Here is a 21,697-nt window from a genome sequence, read left to right on the forward strand (position 1 = left end):
ATTTTTTGCTGCTAAATTTCGAAGGAACTTTGAGAAATCTTTATGGAGGAAAAAGAAATTATGAACAGAGAGAGAGAGAGAGAGAGAGAGAGAGAGAGATAACAAAGAATAGGTGATAATGAAGAAGGGGAGGACTAGGTTCAAGGGTTGATCGCGCTATTTCATATCCGTAAAAAGAGAATTAAAGTGGTTGAAGAAGGGGGGGACTAGGTTCAAGGGTTGATCGCGCTATTTCATATCCGTAAAAAGAGAATTAAAGTGGTTGTTTTTTTGTGATGGAGTGGTCAAATGGTGTCGGTGGTGGTCAAAAGGTGTAAGTGGTGGTTATTTTAGTGATGGAGTGGACAAAGGGTGTAGGTGGTTGTCAAAACCTCAAAGTACGCTTCAATGGAGGCAGCTCAGATGTTGGTTATGGTGGTGGTTGGGAGGTGGTTTTGGTGTTTGGAGGGTGCTATGTGTGTTAGGAGGGGTGGTAAGGTGGTTATTTTGGTGAGGTGGCGAAGGTGGTGTTTGGTGATGGCATGGGAAGGTAATGGGAGTGGTGTTGGTAATGATGGGCTTCATTTTAGCCTTTTAGGGAATAAAAATAATTTAAACTTAAAAATGAAAAAAAAAAAAAAAAAAACTTGTCAAGAATAAGTCAACCTTTACGTGATTAGCTTAAAATAAGCCAACCTTTCGATTAACTCAAAATAAGTCGACTTTTAAGGGGTATGTTCTTTTAATAGGCCAAATGACCTAGAACCTACCAAACATGTCATTTTTTAATTAAAAATAATATATTAAAATTAAATTTTAATAATAATATTAAATTTAATTAACTATGATTACTCACTCCGTGTTTTTTTAAGTGATACATTTTCCATTTCCGGTCGTATTTTTTTAAGTGATACATTTCCTTTTTTAGCAAAACAATACATTAAAATATTATATCTCTCTCCTCACATGGTCCCCACCCAAACCCACTACTACTTTTTTTATTATATCTTTCCTCTCACATATATTACTTTTCAATAAACTATTAACCCCACTATCTTTCTTTAACAATTTTTTAATACTCCACTACCCCACTTACCTCTTATTTTATTTAAATCAATTAAATTGCCTAAAACTATGTGCCGGTCAATATGTATCACTTAAAAAAACACGGAGGGAGTATATAAAATAAATATCTTATAAAATAAAATAAAAAAACCAGCCAACCCCTTCCCCCACCCACTGCCACCCCTACCAGCTGCTGGTGCCGGCGACCACCTCTCTTTCCCGGCGCCAGCGACCTCATGAATTCTCTCTCCTCTTCCACACTTTCCATCCTTTCTCTCTCCTTACTCTCCATCTACAACTCCCTTCATTATACAAACCCACAAACACCCATTTTCACAACTCTCTAGAACACCATTTTCATCATAATTATCTGCAAAATTCCTGCTCAAGCTTACAATAATGGTGTTTTCCCTCTCAATTTCTCTCTCCTCCTCTTCCTTCTAAGTTCTAACCACCATCACTTCCCTCTCTTTCACCATTTCAACCCCAACTATCAGCGTAACAATCCAACACCACCCATCTTCCGCCACCCTTACACATGTCGTCCCCGTCAACCACCATACTCCTCTAGTTTACTCCTCCGCATTTCCAACACCCTTGTCCACTATGTCGCTGCAAATCGCTCCAAGGACACCGTCTTGCGCTTCAGTGCTTCACGAAGAGACGGGAATGGGTTTAGGGGTTGGGATTAGGAATTGAGGGTTGGGTTTAGGGATGGGAATGGGGAAAGGGAGGGGATGGGGTCGCCGGCCACGAAGGAGATAGGTGGTCGCCGGCCGTTGGAATGGGAGGGGGCTGCTGGCACGCCTGGCAGTGGGTGGTGGCTGGGTTTTTGTTTTTTTTTGTTTTTAGTTTTTTTAGTTTTTTTTATTTATTTTGACATAATTTTATAATTGTAAATTAATTCTTTTAAAATAATCAATCAAAAAATAAATTTTAAGTATTTTTTTTTATAAAAGACCAATCACATAATGACACTTGTCATATTTAACCTTAACAACTTGTTAATTTCTAATCTAATAGGCTTTGACTCATTTTGAGAAAATACCCTTAAAATTGACTTATTTTGAGTTAATTGAAAGGTTGACTAATTTTGAGCTAACCACACAAAAGTTGGCTTATTCCTGACAAATTTTCCAAAAAAAAGGACCAATAATCTAGGTAATCAGCCATTAAGGTTCGTTATGGAATAACCTAAAGATTGAATTACTTTTGGACAATCAACAAAATGTTGGATTATTCTAAGGAATGTTTATATGGCTCTTATTTGCAAAGTGAGATATTAGTTGTTGATATTGTTCAATTGGTCTAAGGTGCACCCTTGTGCACCTTAAATAGGTGTAACAGCAGCCCAGAAGCTCAATTACACACAACCCAATTAAAAAAGGCCCTAAAATTAAAAAAACGCGGTAACTATAATATACTCACTCACACCCAATACACCCACCCACACCCAATAAATGTAACGTCACTTCCAAACTCAAAACTCTTCTTCTATATAATTTTCTCTCTCCTCCTTTTCACTTTCTCTCTCCTCTATTTCATTTTCTCTCACTGAAAAACTGCAAAAACATCAATGGACATTAAAAAAGAGATGCAAAATCAAAAGGATCTTCCCTAAAAAAAGGCAATTTTATGTAAATTTCATTTAATTTTGTTTGAATTATATGATTATCACTTAATTTTGTTTGAAATTGCTCGAAACTCTATTGTTCGAAATTTTTTATTGGAATTGTAAAAAAAAAATGGTGAAATCAAACGGATACTTATGTTCACATTTTGAAGTTCATATGTTCATATTTTGAATCCATTTATAAACTTTCTGAAATGCATATATTCACTTTCTAAATCCATATGTTCATATTTTTTATGTATATGTTCACCTTCTGAAATGCTTAATTATGTTCATACGCATTCAAAAATGAACCAATGCATATGTTCATATTTTGAATGCATATGTTCATATATTTGAATGCATATGTTCATATATTTGAATGCTTATGTAAACATTCTGAAATCCATATATTCATATTTTTTATGTATATGTTCACCTTTTGAAATGCTTATGTTCATGCGCATTCAAAAAATGAACCAATAATGCATATGTTCATATTTTGAATACGTATATTCATTTTCTAAATTGTGTATATTCATATTTTTAATGCATGTTCATATTTTTTTTAATACTTATAATGTGTATCTTTCATAATCATTTTATTTTTTATTTCTTTAATTTTCTCGTGTTCATAATTAAAGGTCGTAAATTCAATTCATATGAATTACATGTTCACAAACCTAATCGAATTGATCAAAATTCATTACAAAATCACCACATAATAAATCGAAATTCATACATAGATCAAATTGATATAAATTTAACAAAATACAATTGCAATTGAATAAAACCTTTAAAAAAAACTAAAATGAACACGTACAAAAATGAACATGACAAACAAAGTTATAAACAATTAGTATATTAAAATTGAACATGATTTTCATATTCAAATAGTTCAAATATAAAAATGTTCATTTTTTGTAGTAAAATGTTCATGTTTAATGTACTAATGCTCATTTTGTAGTACATGTTCATTTTAAATTATTACATGTTCATTTTTCTTACATAAATTATACAAATATTCGATTATAATTATTCCAACTCAAAAATTGATTATATATCTTAAATCTAATCTTAACTCATCATAGATAAAATAATTACTGATCTATGATTGATTAAGAATAAAAACAAAAAAATATATATAAAAAAAGAAAAAAGAAAAGGAGGAGAGAGAAAATAAAATAAAACCCACCTTCTTCTCCATTAGTTCTCTGAAACTCAAAATCATTTCACAAAATGATGAAGGGATGAAGATCATTATTGCAAATTTTTGATCAAGAACAATTTTCAACAACATTCGTGGTTGGATTTGATGAATCAATTGAAATAAAAAAAGGAAGGAGAAAAACAGAGTAAAAGAAAATTATAATGAAATTGATGATCGAAAATTTTGATGAGAATTAGGAAAGAAAAGGGAAAAGATAGAATTGGGAAGAAGGAAACTAAAAATTTTATAAAAGAAACAAACTTATGCGGGAAAAACATTTTGTATGATTTGAGTTTGGGCTGCGTTTCATCCATAAATTCTTGTGTTTCATGCTGTTGCACCTACACTAGGTGCAGAGTTGTTTTTTTTTTTTTTTTTTTTTTTTGAAAGGTACTAGGTGCAGGAGGTTACACCTAAGAATATGCCGATATTGTTAGCAGATAAGTGTAAGTGTGGTTTCTAATTGTCTATCATGATTTCATAAGCTTGAAATGGCAATAAAATTACAAACTAGCAAAAAGGTCATATCTCATATGTTACAAATAACAGGCCCAAAAAGAATGTTCAAAGAAAACTTGAGACAATTGTTACACTACAAGTTACATAAAACTCGCTGATCTACTAATCAACGACTTTAGCCATGCTAGCTAATCTCATCTCCTCATTCCACGTTGTCGTTCTCGTTTCCTGAAGCGTTCAAGCATAAGCTCATCTGTTGCTGCAAGCCTTCTCCCAGCTGGTTCTGCACCACTGTCACTGGGCCTTGAACCCGCTCCACTATCCTCTGTTCCTCTATCCTTGTACAGCTCTGGATGATCTGCAAAAACTCCAGCCAGTTTAGCTTAGAAAAGGAAGTTCTTTCAAACTAATTAATGACAGCAATTATACAAGAACATTTTAAGGAAAGGGCTTTTGGCTCCTGTCTCAACCAAGGCGGAAAAAAATATTGTTTTTACAAAAGCTCTATTACAGAGTTACAGGGAAAAAAAACACCACTGAATTAACTCTACGGTGTGAAAACCTTAAATCCGAGAAACAGGAAAATAAATCACTGACAGATAATCAATAACAGAAGTGGTGGTGACAAACCTCTCCTAAGTTTTTCAGCATAATCTTTCCCACGCTGGAAATAATCAGCATTGTGATTCAAAGAATTGGTTGATTCTTTCTTGGTCTGACCTGTATATCTCTTTTCATGCAGAAGCTTTTTGGCTGCTTCAGTTTCCTCGATATTTTTCAACTTAAATCTGCAATTAGAAAATGAATCACACATAAGATGATGCTGTTTTCCAGATGGACAAGGTATTTGGAGAATAAAGTTAACATACTCAATAGGAAGCTGTATTTCTGCAATACCAGTGGTCCACTGAGTAGAGCTTTCTTCCGAATTTCTCTTTTTCACCTAACCAGGCAGAATTGAGATGAATGAGATTGTTACAGATTTCACATTAATTTTCTCTGCTAAATGACAATGGTTGTCAAAACATTGAAATCACAATTCCATTCAATCTACCGTTTACAGGAGAACGCAAAATGAAACACTGTCCTACAAGTAAAATTTGGAAGCAGATGCAAGTCATGCAATACTTCTAAAATTACCTCATTTAATGGCTGTAGATAACCAATATTATCCTGCTATAAATACCCATTGCCATCTAAGTAAACATCAAATTACCACTTCAATCATATATATAACCACACGCATTGAATTACCCAACTTATCAAACAAACCGACTGACTTATCAATCCACAACCACTGATTTCTACATCTTCAACCTCCAACCATTTAAATTTTAATTACCAAAACACCATCACCCATTATATCATCATTAACCCACCAGGCCAACACCTATTTTATTCTCTCTCCTCCCATGGGACTTTCACAAAGAAACCTAAAAGCTATCTCCAAAATTGAACATCAAACCACAACCACCATCATCTACATGATTTCTCCACCGCCACAATGAAAACTAACACCACAACATCAATTTCCAACTGGCCCTTAATTTTCTCCTATGTTAATCGGACAAGGCTAAAATTGCAAAGTGTCCATGTTGACACAGACACATACATGGGACCCGTGTCCGAGCCTTCATTGTGCACTAGGACATTTCCATTAAAAGCGGAGAGGAAAAAAGAGGCGAAACTTGAAAGAAAAACACATCTTGTTCAAAGACCACCATTACCATAGAGAAGATGGGGAGAAGAAGACTGTAATAATGGGAGAATTTACCGAGGAAAGAATTAAAATAAAAAAAATAAGGGTGGACAAAATGAAAATTTTAAAGCTTTTGTAATATATAATATATATATAAATTTAAGTAACGTATTGACATGTCCCCATACCCATGTCTAAATATCACAAGAGTCCAAGTGTCCTAAAGTTTTGGAACTTGTCGGATCGGAAACTTGGACATGTATCCGTGTTAGACACCTGTTCTTGTTCCTGTGTCCATGTAACATAAATTTTCTCTCTTACATTTTCTCACTCCTCTCTTTCTCTCATGCACACACAATGAAGTGAATTAAGACCTATTCTTATATGTATCTATCTTACTACTTTATTTATGTATTCTCTTGGTTTTGCCTTACTCTTAATGTGGGGCCAAGGTTTTACATGTAACTATTATTGTTTTTATTTTATTTCATTATTATTTTTTTTAATCTTTGTATTAGTATTAGTTATGAGATGTTGGGCTTCCAAAGTTATACTTCATATTGATTGATTAGTTGGCCATCAAGGTTCATTAATTATTATTATTATTATTATTAAGGCTTTCTTATTTAGTTTGTTGGCAAGGCAAGCAAGTTAGATTTATATTATATAATAGCCAGGTGTCAACAATATATGAAATAAAAGTAGATTGTTTAGCTTATGCTTTAGGAAATTTTGATTTTTAACACCATAAAAAAACGAAAAAATGGTTTTTAACACTACCAAAAAAAAAAAAAAACTTTTATTTTAACACCACAAAAGTTTTAAAAAATTGGCTTTTACCACCACTTAACGGCTACCATCCAAAATTCCGTTAAGTGGGGTCCAATTGTGCCACGTGTCAATACATTATTAGTTTATAAAAAAATGAAAATTAAAAAATTAAAAAAAAAAACCAAAAACCCTAAAGTAACGCAGCCACCCCAACCCCACCACCGCCGGAAGCGAGGCGCAAACTCTGCCTCACCATTACCCTCCAGTTCCCAGTCCAAAGCCACCAGAAAACCCCCTCCTTCCCTTTCCCCCACCACAAAACCGACAATCACACCCCCAACGGCCACAACCTAAGGCCGTTCGATTATCAAACAACCATTAAACGACGCTAAAATGGCCACTTCCGGGCGAAATCGGCCAATTTCGGCCCTTAATAAGCTAATTACGGCCCTTACCCGAACATTTCGGCCCTTAATCGGCCAAATTTGACCACTAGCGGCCGTTTTCAATCGCCGATTTTAAGGTGTTTGAAAAAAGGCAGCCGTTTAAGGTGGTCTTTGGGGAGGGCTGTCGATTTTGGGGTAGGGGAAAGGGAGGGATGGGATTTACCGATGTCTGGCTGGGAACGGGGCTGTCAAGGTGAGTGAATTGCGGCGGCAGCCTGCCGGAGGTGTGGTTGACGGAGGAGGTGGGGTGGCCGGGTAGTTTAAGGGTTTTTTTTATTATTATTTTAGACCAATAATATGCTGACACGTAGGCATTGTGGCCCCACTAACGGTTTTCATCCCTAATTAGTTAAGTGGTAGTAAAAGCCAGTATTTTAAAAATTTTGCGGTGATAATATAAGGTTTTTTATTTTTATTTTTATTATTTTTTTTTTTTTTTTTTTGGTAGTGTTAAAAACCATCTTTTTCGTTTTTTTGTGGTGTTAAAAATCAAAATTTCCTTTGCTTTAAGAGAAGTTTCCAACTAGTTTTTTACTCGAGTTTTATGATCATTGCTCCTAAGATCAAACTTAAAAGGCATTGCCTTTGTAGGACTATCCTTCAATTTTCCACCATTAAAACCACTTCAATCCTGCCATCCATCAAAGGGTCATGAAAATTTAATCCGTTGAAAATCCAAGCAACCCACAACGCTAGTGAAGCACCTTAGGTATCCAGTGGCTGAAGTTTGCTATTATTGTAAATTTCATATTTATGTTCGCTATCATTATACATTTCGGATCTAAGTTCGTTTATTTTTATTTGTTGTAACTTGTTTAATAATTTGTTTCCTATTAGTGGATCTCTAAATGCTGGTGGCGATGGTTATGAGCCTGATGGTAGTGGGAATGGCAAGGTTTATTGTGGGGCTTGGAGGGGGGGGGTGGGGGGTGGGGTGGGGTGGTTGTGTGTGTGTGTTGGGGGGTTAATGCAGGCCAATGAACGAGGTGTGGTTGTGACTGCAGGGTGGAGTGGTGCTTTCGTGGCAGGGGCAATGGTCAGTTTGGGAAGGGTGTTGGTGGTAGGAGGCCAAGGGGAAGTGGGGTCTTGGTTCTCAAATACTTGAATAATAGGTTCTCTCTTCTCCTTTCCCTTTAATTACATGGGCAATAAAGTAATTGATATATCGTGTATTACGCGTATTTTTAGAGTCTTTAGTTAGTTTTTGAGTCTAGTTAAGTTGATTTTGGTTCATATTGGCATGATTTGGTTTAGTTGCAATGACTTTGTGCTTTTATGGGTAGTTTTGTTATTTTTGATGTATTTCAGCTAATTTGGAGATTTTTTAATGTTGTGAGTCTAAATCGAGGCTCACGAGGATCAATAATCGAAGCTAAGTTCATTTGGAGCAGTTTTCAAGTCAAGCACGTCCATGTTAGATAAGGCATGGACGTGCCAAGTCGAGGAAGGAAGTAAAGAAGCCGAGAAAAGAAGAAAAATGCCCAAGCATTCCCGTGCTCAATGGAGGCACATCCGTGGCCGAGGGTGTCCATGCCTTTGTGCGGGCATGGACGTGTGGATGCGAGTGAAGTGTGATGCTGTGTAGGCACGTTTGTGCCCCATCGAAGAAGATTTATACGCGCGTGGTTGTACGTCCTGGACGCGTTTTTTAGGAAGTTTATGATATTTTCTATCTTTTGTCTAGGTTTTACAAACGAATCACAAATGCTTCTTTATTTCCATAGTTTTTATTAACTCTTAGACCTAGGTTTTCTCTCCAGAACTTAATTTCCATTGCAATTCAAGATTCGGTACTTTCTTACTCTCTTTAATTTTCTTTTATTATTAATTATGTGTTATTTATTTCTTGTTCTTGTTTTTATTATCATGAGTGAGTAGTGTCTTATTCTAAGATCTAGCGGAACCCGAATATGATTGATGCATGAATTATTTCTTTAAATTCTTTAATGATAATTGCAATTGAAATGCTTAATTGATTGTATGCCAATACTAGATTAGAAATAATTAGTATTGTTTTTATTCCTATGTTTTAATCACAACCCTCGTTGGGTTTTAACGGATTTGAATAGATCAATTAAGAGTTTGAAATTCATCACGAGAGTAGTTTCATGGATGATTAAGAAGTTAGAGTAATGTGCTTAATGTCTCTAATTTGCATAATTCCACGAGAGTAGATTTGATTGTGATTAGGGAAGCCATTGATAACTCGAGAGAGACCTTTGGTACTTTTAAGCAATTACTTTTCCTCTTGTTGATTGTATTATGTGTTATGGGTAGAGCGATTATTGCATTAATTGTATTTATGGTGATGCTTTGGATATTTTTTGCATTTGATTTATTTTATTACTCGGATTTAATCGTTTTAATTAGTTTTTTAGTTGTTAATTCCCACAATTATTTGTTACTTGCTTAGTATTTACATGAGTTTGTTAAATTAGTCAAACCATAGTCTTTTGTAATCTAGTTAGGTTAATTTTTTTTGAGTGCGCGACACTCCTATCAAATTTTGGCGCCATTATCGGCGACTAACAGTTTCATTCTAGTAATTTGTGATTCGCTTTTACTAAGCTCTATTTGTTGCTTCAGCTATTATCTCTTGTGTTTTTGATACTCTACTTTTACTTCCTTCTGACATGCACACTCCACGTTTAGACGATTTAACACCATTTGATTTTGAAATCAAAGCTACTACAAGGAGACGAGGAGGTAGAAGGAGAAATCAAAACAATAAAAACATGGTCGGGAGTACGGTGTTCCCGATACAACAATCAAACTCCCCTCTAGCATTATCCGACCACCCAATACTGCACTTTGAATTGAAACCATAGTTCATTCAATTCATCTCCAATGATTTGTACGCAGGCACACTTCATGATTGCACATTTGCTCACCTCATGATTGCCCACTCAGTCACATTGATAATTTCTTGGAGAAATGCAATACTATGAAGCTAAATGGTGTTACAGATGATGCTATTAGACTTTGCCTTTTTCCTTTCTCATTACGGGATAGGGCAAAGGAATGGTTGAGAGATGAAGGCACTAGCTCTTTTGACACATGGGACAATCTGGTGAAAGCTTTTCTAGTCAAGTTAATGAGATGTCTACTTTCGGGTAGTCAGATGATGAGTCCCTATATATAGGGCTGGCAACCAGGTCGGGATCAGGTCGACCTGTTTACCCCTAAACCTAAAACCTAAAGTGTTTAACCTGAAATAATGTATTTCGAAATTTCCTTAAAGAGTGAAAAAGATGAAAATTAGATCAGCAGATGGAGCAAGGAGAGAGAATGAAGAGGAGGGAGGCAGGGAGCAAGGAGAGAGAATGAGGAAAGAAGAGGAGAGAGAATGAGGAGGGAGGCTAGCAGCCGTGTGAGGAGAGAGTGAGAAAAGGGGAGGAGAGGTAGGGTTTAGATTATATATGACTAGTATTACATTGGTCTTAGCCCAAAAAAAATTGAATTTGCTTATGAGTTAAACGAGTATTTACCTTACCCAAATTAGTTAAACGGGTTAGGCGGGTTAATTTCGAGTTGGGATTTCTAATCTGAACCTAACCCATTTATTTTCAGGTTGGATTCGGGTTGACCCAATTACATTAATGGGTTGAAAATTTTAATCAAAACCCATGTATTTTGGGTTGGGTTCTGGTCGGGTTGTCGGGTTAGGCCAGCTTATGCCAGCCCTACCTATATATGAAGCATGGAGGAGGTTCAAGCAATTAATTGTAGAGATAATGCCCTCACCATGTTAGTTCTAAATGGATGTTGATCCAAACCTTTTACAATGGCTTAACCCATGAGTTTTGAATATATATTGATGGTGTATGGGGGTTCTCTCTTGACTAAGAACCCAAATATAGAGCATTTATTAATGTAGTCTTAAAAACTGGAAAAAGGTGCTCTATAGATGTCACGCTAAGATACTCGAACTCGGGTGTCGGACTCGGGTATGGGTCCAAGTGTCAGACTCGGAAAATTATTAAATTAAGGACCCATAAAAAGAGTCCAAATTCAAATTTTGGACTCGGGGACACGGTAGTAAAAAAAACGAAGTAAGAAAAGTTAATGTAGAAATAAAAAGCATTTCGTATTTTAATAAAGATTTAAAAGAAAAAGAGAATTAAGAAAAAGGGTTTTTCTAAGGTATACCCCCAAAACTTCTTCAGTTTCTAAGCTGTGCCCATGCTTTTTCAAACGTCTAAGCTGTGCCCTCAACCTCACTAATTTTTATTAACAATAACCTTTGACGTTAACAATAACAATTTTTTTATTATTTTATTTTTGATTTTTTAAATTTTTTAAAGTGTTAAACCAATAAGAACGGGACACATGTCAAATTAATAACGCCACGACACCATTGTTGATAAAATAACAACTTTCGTTAACGGACATGGCTGTCAAAGGGTATCATTGATAAAATTTTGTGAGGTGGAGGGTACAACTTATAACTTTGAAAAAGCATGGGTACAGCTTGGAACCGAACAACTTGGAGGGCATAGCTTAGAAAAACCCAAAAAAAAAAAAAAAAAAACAAAAAAAAAACAAAAAATCAAGTAAAGGAGTCACGTGAGGTCCTCCACCTACCCCTACCCAATTCCCTACCAACCCCATCCCTTATTAAAAAAAAAAAAGAAAGAAAATGAAATTGCACCGTTAAACATGTAGAAGAAGAAAAAGAACCCATCGCCGAGAATGAAAACCGACAATCTCTTAGTGTTAGCCTACTCGCCTTTCACTTTCGAACAAAAGCCCTAAGGTTTAGACTCTTTTTTTATGATTCCGCCCTTCTAATTTAGATCTAGGGTTTATGATCAACGAGTCCACTTTTTCTCCCAAGTGTCAGCTCAGACTCCGTGTCCACACTCCGGTCGCGTCGTGTCGACACCGTTACGGTGGGGTGGTTGGCCGAGTCCAAACTTCGCAAGTGTTAAAAAGCCAATTTAATTTTTAAGTGGGAAAAATGTCATTTTATGTGACAAAGAGTTGTTCTAGGCCATATGGTGTTACATAAGGCTATTGATGTTGATAAAACAAAGATAGAGGTCATAGAGCAACTATCCCCCTCCCCCAAATTGTGTAAAAGGAGTTTGGAGCTTTCTTGGTCATGGAAGATTTATTAAAGATTTTTCAAAAATTACTCGACCTTAAACTGAGCTTTTAGCAAGGATGCCCCATTTGTATTTACTGATGCTTGTCTTGGCTTTTTAAAGGTGGAAGGATGCTTTCATCAATGCTCCTGTTATGCAATTCCCACACCCAGATTAGACCCTACCATTTGAGATTATGTGCAATGCTAGTGACTATGTGGTTGGAGCCCTTTTTGCGGCAATGGAAGGATGGAAAACTTCATGCTTTTATTACTCTAGTAAGACTCTTAATCCTACTCAAATGAATTATGACACAACTAATAAAGAGATGCTAGCAGTAATATATTCTTACCTTGTTGGTTTAAAAGTGATGATTCATGCAGTAATATTTGATGAGTAAAAGTCACGCCAAGTCACGGTTACTTCGTTAGATCCTTTTGTTGCAAGACTATGACAGATAAAGGACATAGGATGTCGTTGTAGACCACCTTTCTCGCCTCCTCCTTAATACGAGATATAGAGGCAACGTCCCCATAAATGATTCTTTCCCTAATGAACAGTTATTAGCACTCTCTCAAATAAAATCGCCTTGGTATGCTGATGTAGCTAATTTTTTGTCCCCATGTACATTGCCTCATGGTTACTCATCTCAACTAAAGAAAAATTTCTTTTACGAGGTGAGGTTATATTTCTAGAGGATCCATTCTTATACAAATTATGTACGGATGCAGTGATTAGACTAAGCATTCCGGAAGGTGAGGTAAACAAAATTATTTCTCATTGCCACGTCTTACCTTGTCGTGGACATACATGTCCTACAAAAACGGTCGCGAAGATTTTACAACATGGTTTATATAGGCCAACTTTGTTCAAAGATGCGTACTCATATGTTAAGGCTTGTGATCGTTGTCAATGAACCGACAATATTTCAAGGAAGAACGAGATGCCACTAAACAACATACTCAAGGTCGAGTTGTTTGACATGTAGGGGATACATTTCATGGGACCATTCCCTTATTTTAACATAAATCAAAATATTTTAGTGGTCGTTGACTATGTCTCGTAGTGGGTTGAGGTAATTGCTACTCCAACCAATGATGCTCGTGTAGTAAATAAGTTTTTCAAGAAAGTTATTTTCCCTCGTTTTGGTTTACCTTGTGCGTTAATTAGTGACAGGGGAACACATTTCTTGGAGCATCGATTCAAAGCAATATGGAGTGCAGCATATAACCACAAATTAGTGGCCAAGTTGAGGTGTCAAATCAAGAAATCAAGTCTATCTTGGAAAAACGGTTGTAAGGACAAGGAAGGATGTGCATACTGAACGACTTTTAAAACGCCAATTAGTACAACCCCATAAAAACTTGTGTATAGGAAGGCATGCCATTTACTCGTTGAGCTAGAGCACCCTGCATTTTGGTAGCGGGAGAAAAGAGATTGTTAGAATTAAACGAGACGGATGAGCTGAAACTTACGAGAGTTCGAAATTGTTCAAAGAAAAGACAAAAAGATGGCATGATAAGGGTCTTGTGAGAAGAGAACTTAAGGAAGGTGATCAAATCCTTCTATTCAACCCAAGATTGAAATTATTTTTCGGTAAGCTTCGTTCTAGGTGGTCGGGTCTATTCAAAAAGTTTACCCCTACGGTACTATTTAGCTATGCAATGCAAAAGGGGAGACTTTCAAGGATAACGGCCAAGGAGTGAAGCATTATCGAGTTGGTGACCCCATTTATGAGAGGGAGTGGACATCACACTCTCAACCTCGTCGCAAAAATTGAGCTAAAAGGCGGTCGAGCTTATAACCATATAAACAAGCGCTAGATGGGAGGCACCCATTGTATTTTTTTTATTTTTTATTTTTACTACATTGAATCTGCAGTTTTTTTTTTTTTTTTTTGTTTATTATTATATTCCTTTACTTTGTAAACTAATATATATATATATACAAAGCATAAAGTAATCCCTCCCCTAAGACAAACTTCACATTGTCCTCAATGTGAACATATATAAATAATTGCAAGGGAAAGAGAAAACTAGGCCCTACTGGCAAAAAAAAAAGGATCATACCTCGGGGGAGCTAGAACCGCCCTTAAAATAACAACACAAATCTTAAAACACTTGTTACAAAGAAACAAATTGACTTTTCATCTCGCCAAAATCGGTGGTCATGCGATTGTGAGATTTCAATAAGTTAGTTTTCATACCCTGTCTACAAAATCCTTCCTTAGGCCATTAAAGTCAGCACTTATGTGATCAAAATCAGCCTGTATGCCTGTAATATGCTCCTCTAATGTAGGTGGTTGGTTGCCTCCTTGAAATGGTTAAGCACCATGAGGGGCTTCTTGAAATGGTTGGTGAGCGAATGTGTATGCCTTCCTCCATGTGTTGGTGATCCACCAGTAATGGGACACCTTCGGGAGGTGAAAACACAAAGTCAAGGGAAAAAATCCACGTCTCTCGTCCCTCAATCTTCGTAATGGGATATCCTCCCTTAGGGCGTGGGAGGTTTGGCCTTCCAACAAGCCACACGTGACCTTGGTCACCTTGCAATTGATCCAATTCATCATCTTTGAAAACACAAGTCTATATGGGATTGTACCAATTGGCGTTTTGAAAGTCGTTCGATATGTCCATCCTTCCTTGTACTTGCAATTGTTTTCTCCAAGATAGACTTGATTTCTCGATTCGATACCTCAACTTGGCCGCCACTAGTTTGAGGGAGATAACCAATGCCAAGTCTATGCTGCACTCCATATTTCTTCAACAATACTTCGAATCGATGTGCTAAGAATTGGTTCAGAAAAACGGAGCAAGCTAAGCAATACAGAGAGAAAATAGCAAACCAATGATTGCAAGTCAGTGAAACTACAATACAACTCCTTTCTTTTGAGAGGAAAGGATGCTCTCCCAAGGAATGAATTCCACAATGATTTTCTAGATACATTCCCTCGACACATTCTTCCCTTAAATACCCAAAAATAACTGACAAGTAAAAATAACAAACTCAGCACACAAAACAAGGACTAACAAACTTATTCCCTCAATTATTGATTTACCCCTCCCTGTAACTTCTCTCTTTTGGGCTTCCTTCTTGCATATGTGAAACGCACCTTGCTCCAAGAAATATGTTCCCTTGTCACTAATCAACACACGTGGTAAACAAAGACGAGGGAAAACACCTTTCTTGAAAAATTTACTTACCACACGAGCATCATTGGTAGGAGTAGCAATTGCTTCAACCCACTTCGAGACATAGTCAATGGCCACTAAAATATATCGATTTCCATAGGAAGAAGAGAATGGTCCCATGAAATCTTGGTGTAGATACGGGGTAAGATTGGTTGTCATTGATGGCTTACATTTCTTGTTTTTCACTTGGTTTTGATTGGTAGCACATGAATTCTTGGTTAAGAGGCTATCTTGTTTCCCTTGGTGTTTCATGGTCAAATGCGTTTGAGGGCAAGCATTAGGCTAGCTTGGGGGAATTTAATATATCATGTATCACGCCTATTTTTAGAGTCTTAATAGTTGGTTTTTTTTTTTAGTCTAGTTTAGTTGATTTTGGTTCATTTTGGCATGATTTGATTTTTGCAATGACTTTGTGCTTTAATGGGTAGTTTCGTTATATTTGATGGCAGGATTAAAGAAGCTAATTTGGAGATTCTATGATGTAGCGAATCTAAACCGAGGAAGAGGATTAATGATCGAAGGTAAGTTCATTTGGAGCACTTTTCAAGTCAAGCATGTCCATGTTGGATAAGGCATTGACGTGCCTAGTCGAGGAGGAAAGTAAAGAAGTTGAGAAAAGAAGAAAAATGCCCATGCATGTCTGCTTGAAGGAGGCACGTCCGTGCTTCAATCACATCCACACGTGCGGGCATGGACGTGTGGATGTGAGTGAAGCTCGATACTCTGCAAGCACGTCCATTAGTCCGTGCCTCATTGATGAAAAAGTTTGTGCAGCTACTGCCTAAATTTTTCTGCCCTTGAGATGACATGTTCGTGCTAGATTTCATGAAGCTGCTATACAGGCACAAACGTGCCTATATGCGGGCACGTTTGTGCACACTGTGCTCCCATCGAAGAAGATTTATACGCGTGCGGTCCGTGCCTAAACGCGAACACTTCTTTATTTCCTTATTTTTATTTTATGAACTCTTAGACCTAATTTTCTCTCTGGAACTTATTTTCTATTGCAATTCAAGATTTGGTACTTTCTTACTCTCTCTAATTTCTTGTATTGTTAAATCTATTTTCTTTAATTCTTGTTCTTGTTTTTATTATCATGAGTGAGTAGTTTTCTTATTCAAAGACCTAGCGGAACCCGAATATGATCGATGCAAATCCTACATGGTGGCCTCAAGGTTCCATGTTTTCTATCTAGAAGATATACTTTTTTTCAAGTCTCTAAAGTGGCATCCATGTTCTGAAAAATTAACCATAGTGCCCATTTTTAAGTTTATGGCTAACCTTTTTAGTTTTGGTTTAACCATAATGAATTAAAAATAAATAAATAAATTTTTTTAATTAAAAAATAAATAACTACCTGCCAAACCCCATTGTCATCACCACCTCGCCGGCCGGAACCCTAACCCCAGCAGCTGACAACTCTCTTTCTCCTTCCCTTTCCCCTGCCAACCACCCCCTTTCCATTTCCTCTCCCCCGATTCGACCCCTTCCCTTACCGGAACTCCGCAAAACGAACGCCCAAAACCCTCGACCCAAACCTAAACGAATTGGGGGTGGTTTAGGATATGGGATTTCAGGTTTAGGTCAGGGGTTTTAGTTTTTAGGTCGCCGGCTCACGATGGAGGAAGGGGAGGTCGAATTGAGGGAGGGGCTTGAATCGGAGGGGCTCGAACGGGGGAGGGGCTCACGGTTGTGTGGTTAACCGGGGAAGGGAAAGGGAGTGGTTGGGGCAGGCGAGAGGGGCGGCTAACTGTGGGGTTAGGGTTCCGGCGAGGTGGTGGCGGCTGGGTTGGTAATTGGTTTTTTTAAATAAATTTTATTGTTTATAAAATAATTGTAATAAAAAAAAAAAAAACAAAGGTTAAACTTTTTAATTGTAAAGGTTAGCCAAAAACCTAAATAAAAGGACACTATGGTTAATTTTTCAAAACTTAGGAGTCAATTTAGAGACTTGAAAAAAAGTGCCTTTAACATAGAAAACATTGAACCTTGAGGCCACCATATATATTTAATAATAATTGCAATTATTTCGTCTTAAATTATAGTAATTTAATATCACACGTTTATAATTTTACATATTGATAATTAATAATATTATCGATCGATTTAAATAATGCATCGCCAAGCATGATAAAAAAAGCATTAAAAGTTAAGAAAAAAAAATTAGGAAGTAATAACCAATTAGCGGGCTACAATTATCTCAACCTGTGTTACCCTAACACTTTCTTCAGCCAGAGTATCGCTTGTCGACTCGACACGACGCGCGACACGCCTGGGTTGAGGCGTCGACTCGTGTACCCCATAAGCGATACTCTGGATTGAGGCATTGACTCGTGTATCCCATGAGCAAGTGTCGAGATCACAGCGGACTCCATTGTTACAAAACCGCAGTAGCTTCCCGATAGAGAGAGAAAGTAAAAGCTTATAAAAATGGGGTGAATTTGGGTAGGACAACTGTGTGAATTTGGGTGGGAAAGTTGTTAAATTGGGAAGATAAAAGTAGGAGGGGAGTGTGGCCTGCTTATTATCTTTTTTTATACCTTTTTTTTTACTTTTACTTTTACTTTTGACTATCTTCTTTGAATAGGTGTGTAAAGCACATGAATAGACTTAATACAAATTACCATTTTGGCTTTTGGCCTTCTATTTTTTTGTACCAAAGAGATTTTTTTTAAAAAAATAGTACCATGAGATTTTTCTAATTTTTTGTAACTTACCCTTTCATATTAATTGCTCTTTATTACTAAATTTCTTAGTCAAGCATCTAAAATTTTCCTACACATTATATACTAGCCGTGTCCAAAAAATTAGTCAAGACACTCTTTTGACCGCATCCCCGTATCGGCTATTTTTTAAATCGAAAAATCGGATCCTCAAATCCCTACTTGGAAACGACACCCAAACTCGAGTCTTTGCAACATAGATCTGAACTAATATACATATATTTCCAAATGCTTCTTCTTATTTTCTCTCTCCTCTCATGCTACAACCCACATCAGAACTAGACCACCACAAGAATCATGTCGACAATCAATATCTATGGCTAGTGAATACATCAGTCGACTCGCATCTTAGGTGAGAAAAACCCCTTTATTTTAAGGTTTCGTAGATGTCTCATAATTCTCCAATTGCAGATCTAAGGTTTATGTTTTATGTGTTGCTGTGTTTGGGTGCACAGTAAAGGGTCAGACTTGGATTTCATACCCGCGTCCGCATCTCGACACGGGTATGGCAAAAAAATAGGCGAGTCCATGTAACAGTGAGATAAACAATAACAGTAACAAATTCTCACTCTTGTACTCCACTCAACCACAAGAACAAAAGGCTCGAGACCTCCAAATAAAAATGTTCCATATTTTTTCCTCAATTACTAAAGCTAGGGTTTACTAAGTACTACGCAAACACAATGGTGTCTAAAGCAAAGTACGCAATTAATCTCCTCTCTCTTGATGGTTACTCTCCTAAACATTGTTATATAGGTGGGAGATGATATTTACCTTGTATTTCATACCTAGTGTCACACCGAGTTGCTTGGAAAAATGACGTAACTATGTAACATAGATTGTTGACAATTTTTCTCTAATAATTCACACCCTCCTAACTCATTTTCTTCACCCTCTCCCCTATCTTGATCTATAGTTCACTGTGGCATGAAGGGTCCAATTGAACGGTCAAGTGTCAGGTATGAATTTATAGTCAAAGTTTCATGTGCTTATCATAAATTGTTGGGGAGTGTACAGCAAAAAAACAAAAAAATCAACATCAGATTAACAAAGAACACGATAGGATAGACCACTTTTACTGTGCTTCTAAGCAAGAAAATTTAATGCCTTACAAGTTACAACAAAGAGAAGATATATATGTTAAAAGATAAAGAACAAGAAGGTAAATGAAACCAATTGCAAAGTTTAACAAGACTACAAGCTGCAACAACCAGTTATTAAATGCTAAACAGACAAATATGATAGCAGATGATGCAATAAGAAACAAGCAATATAGTGATTTGATAAATTGCCTAGAGAAGGCCACCAAAATATTTTATTAGCCACAACTCAAAGAACACAGATAAGTTCACATACTTTTAAATGATCTGGAATCTTGTATAACTCTTCTTCAGCAAGAGTCAATTCACTCTCGGATTGTTCTATCGCAGCAAGTTCCTTGCCTCTTTTCTTGGCTAACTCTTGGTCGATATACTTTAACCTGTTGTTTGACAGTAGGCAAGACTGAGAATGTGTCTTTTTAAAATATATGTAGACTATTGAGAACCTGGGAGGCATGCTCCCCATAAAGACCAGCATTAAATCGAGGTTTTATAACTTCAATCAAGGTTAAAGGTTTTGTTTTATCAAGGTTTTATAACTTTTATCTAAAACTCCATAATAGCAAAACTAATAACAATCAATATTGCAATACAAAACAAATGAATGCAAGCATGTTAGAAAAACAAAGATGTCAAAATACATACTTACATGAAAAGGAACACTAACTCTAATGTGTAATTGCATGCTCAAATCCAAAACGTAGTCTGAATTAAATGTAGTGAGAAAAGAGACGAGACAGATAACATACATATTGGGGTCTTCAATCATGACAGCAGTTTCTTGTGCAAACGTATCCTGCAAAACTAACTCTTCTTTATCTCCATCAGCCTCGACTTTTTCACCTATCTTTGTTGCTTCATTAGATGACTGTGGTATCGAATTAGCAGGAATTCCAGACCTCCTCTCCCTCTGCTTTTGTAGCAATTTCACCTCCTCTAATGCCAACCTGCTCAAATCAACACTTGCAAGTCAAACCATAGAATAGAGAAGCGGCAAAATGCTTGAAGAGACATGCACATACTCCCTCCGGCCCATAGTGATTGATTATAGCAATATGGATTAACATATAAAGACAACCCAACAAAGAGGAACGAATTGTAATTAACATTGCTTTCATTCTTACAATTCTTATCATCTAATTTCCCACCGAAACCACCAATGTGAATGCATACACAAGTAATCCGAAATGTTCGGGACATCATAAGATGAAATTGAAACTGCACTTATTCCTACAAACATAATCATCTTCTTATTTCTAATAGGCATTCACATAATGTTTCAAAATTTCCAAACGTACAAAGTAATTAACCAAAGAATGATGAATAGTAGCACCTTCTTTCTTCCTCGTCATCTGAAACATTATTTGCCTCTTCATCCTCAACTTTCCTTTTCCGGAAATTCTTTGGCATGTTAATTACAGTAATCACAACAACTTTACACCAGGAATTCTTCCGGAAACTAGCGCACTTGCCTTGATCACCGATTTCAACACTGAAACAAACAAATTGAGATGAATTTGTCTAGAAGTATTGATTTGGAAGCAGTGAAAAATCTAATTGACACTAATATTTGAATTGAAGCGAACAAAACAATAAAATATAGAAAATTAAACAATACAACTAAGAATTGGAGCATAGAAAACCCTAACTTGAATCTGAAATTTACAGAAAATAGAGAAATTGAAAGAGGAGAAATACCTAATTTACAGAAGGAGAAAGAGAATGCAGCAGAGAAAGAAGATGAAGTTGTCGCAGAAACAGAGAAGGCAAATGGTTGGCAGAGAAGATTGAGAGCGTAGGAATTGAGTGATATATGAAGGAAGCAATGGCGGATTTGTCGCCGGCAGGAGTGCTGTGCTTACCAATGAAGTTGCTGGGTGTGCGCCGTTAGCAAGAAGAGGCCGGGAAAAAGAGCACTTAAATTACGAGACTCGTCAAGAATCGGGGATAGATGCTGCGCGAGTTAGGCGTTAGTCTGGCAAAATCGCAAAATAACGATAGCAAGTAGCTTTTAGCTAGTCATTCAATTTTTTCACCTCTAAAGACTAAAGACTTACGGTGTATTTAGACTAAAATGGAGTGATGAGATATCTTATATTTGGTTAACAAATGAGGTAGGAAGAGAATTGGCGGGGAGAGAAATTGAGGGATTATATTGTAGGAAAATGATCCTTCCAACAATGGAGAGATTTGGACGGAAAACTCATAATTCTTCCCTTCTCTTCCTTTCCCTCCCCTCCTCTTCTCCTCCCTCCCCTTCTTTTCCTTCCCAACTCAACTTTAACTTACCGAAGTAAAGTAAAAAGCTTTCCAACCAACTCAACTTTAACTTATCGAAGTAAAGTAAAAAGCTTA

At 36.6% G+C, this 21,697-nt stretch overlaps 1 protein-coding gene across 1 annotated transcript; it reads right to left on the minus strand.

The window, feature by feature from the left end:
- Positions 1-4,319: 4,319 nt before the first annotated feature.
- LOC145620932 (protein COP1 SUPPRESSOR 2-like) lies at positions 4,320-21,300 on the minus strand. Its single transcript, XM_081675673.1, has 7 exons — positions 21,041-21,300; positions 20,676-20,834; positions 20,092-20,289; positions 19,599-19,722; positions 5,195-5,268; positions 4,956-5,113; positions 4,320-4,683 (listed from the first exon to the last, which is right to left on the minus strand). The coding sequence occupies exons 2-7, from the start codon at positions 20,750-20,752 to the stop codon at positions 4,520-4,522; spliced, it is 795 nt and encodes a 264-aa protein (XP_081531799.1). The 5' UTR covers positions 20,753-20,834; positions 21,041-21,300; the 3' UTR covers positions 4,320-4,519.
- Positions 21,301-21,697: the final 397 nt, after the last annotated feature.

This window comes from Chenopodium album, chromosome 27 (assembly GCF_948465745.1).
Source record: "Chenopodium album chromosome 27, dcCheAlbu1.1, whole genome shotgun sequence".
NCBI classification, from domain to species: domain Eukaryota; kingdom Viridiplantae; phylum Streptophyta; class Magnoliopsida; order Caryophyllales; family Amaranthaceae; genus Chenopodium; species Chenopodium album.

Coding starts and splice junctions, on each gene's coding strand:
- LOC145620932 (XM_081675673.1), bottom strand. CDS start 20,752: ATGCCAAAGAATTTCCGGAAAAGGAAAGTTGAGGATGAAGAGGCAAAT. Junction 5,269..19,598: donor AGATTCCAGATCATTTAAAA/GTATGTGAACTT, acceptor CTGCCTGGTTAG/GTGAAAAAGAGAAATTCGGA. Junction 5,114..5,194: donor GAAATACAGCTTCCTATTGA/GTATGTTAACTT, acceptor TTCTAATTGCAG/ATTTAAGTTGAAAAATATCG.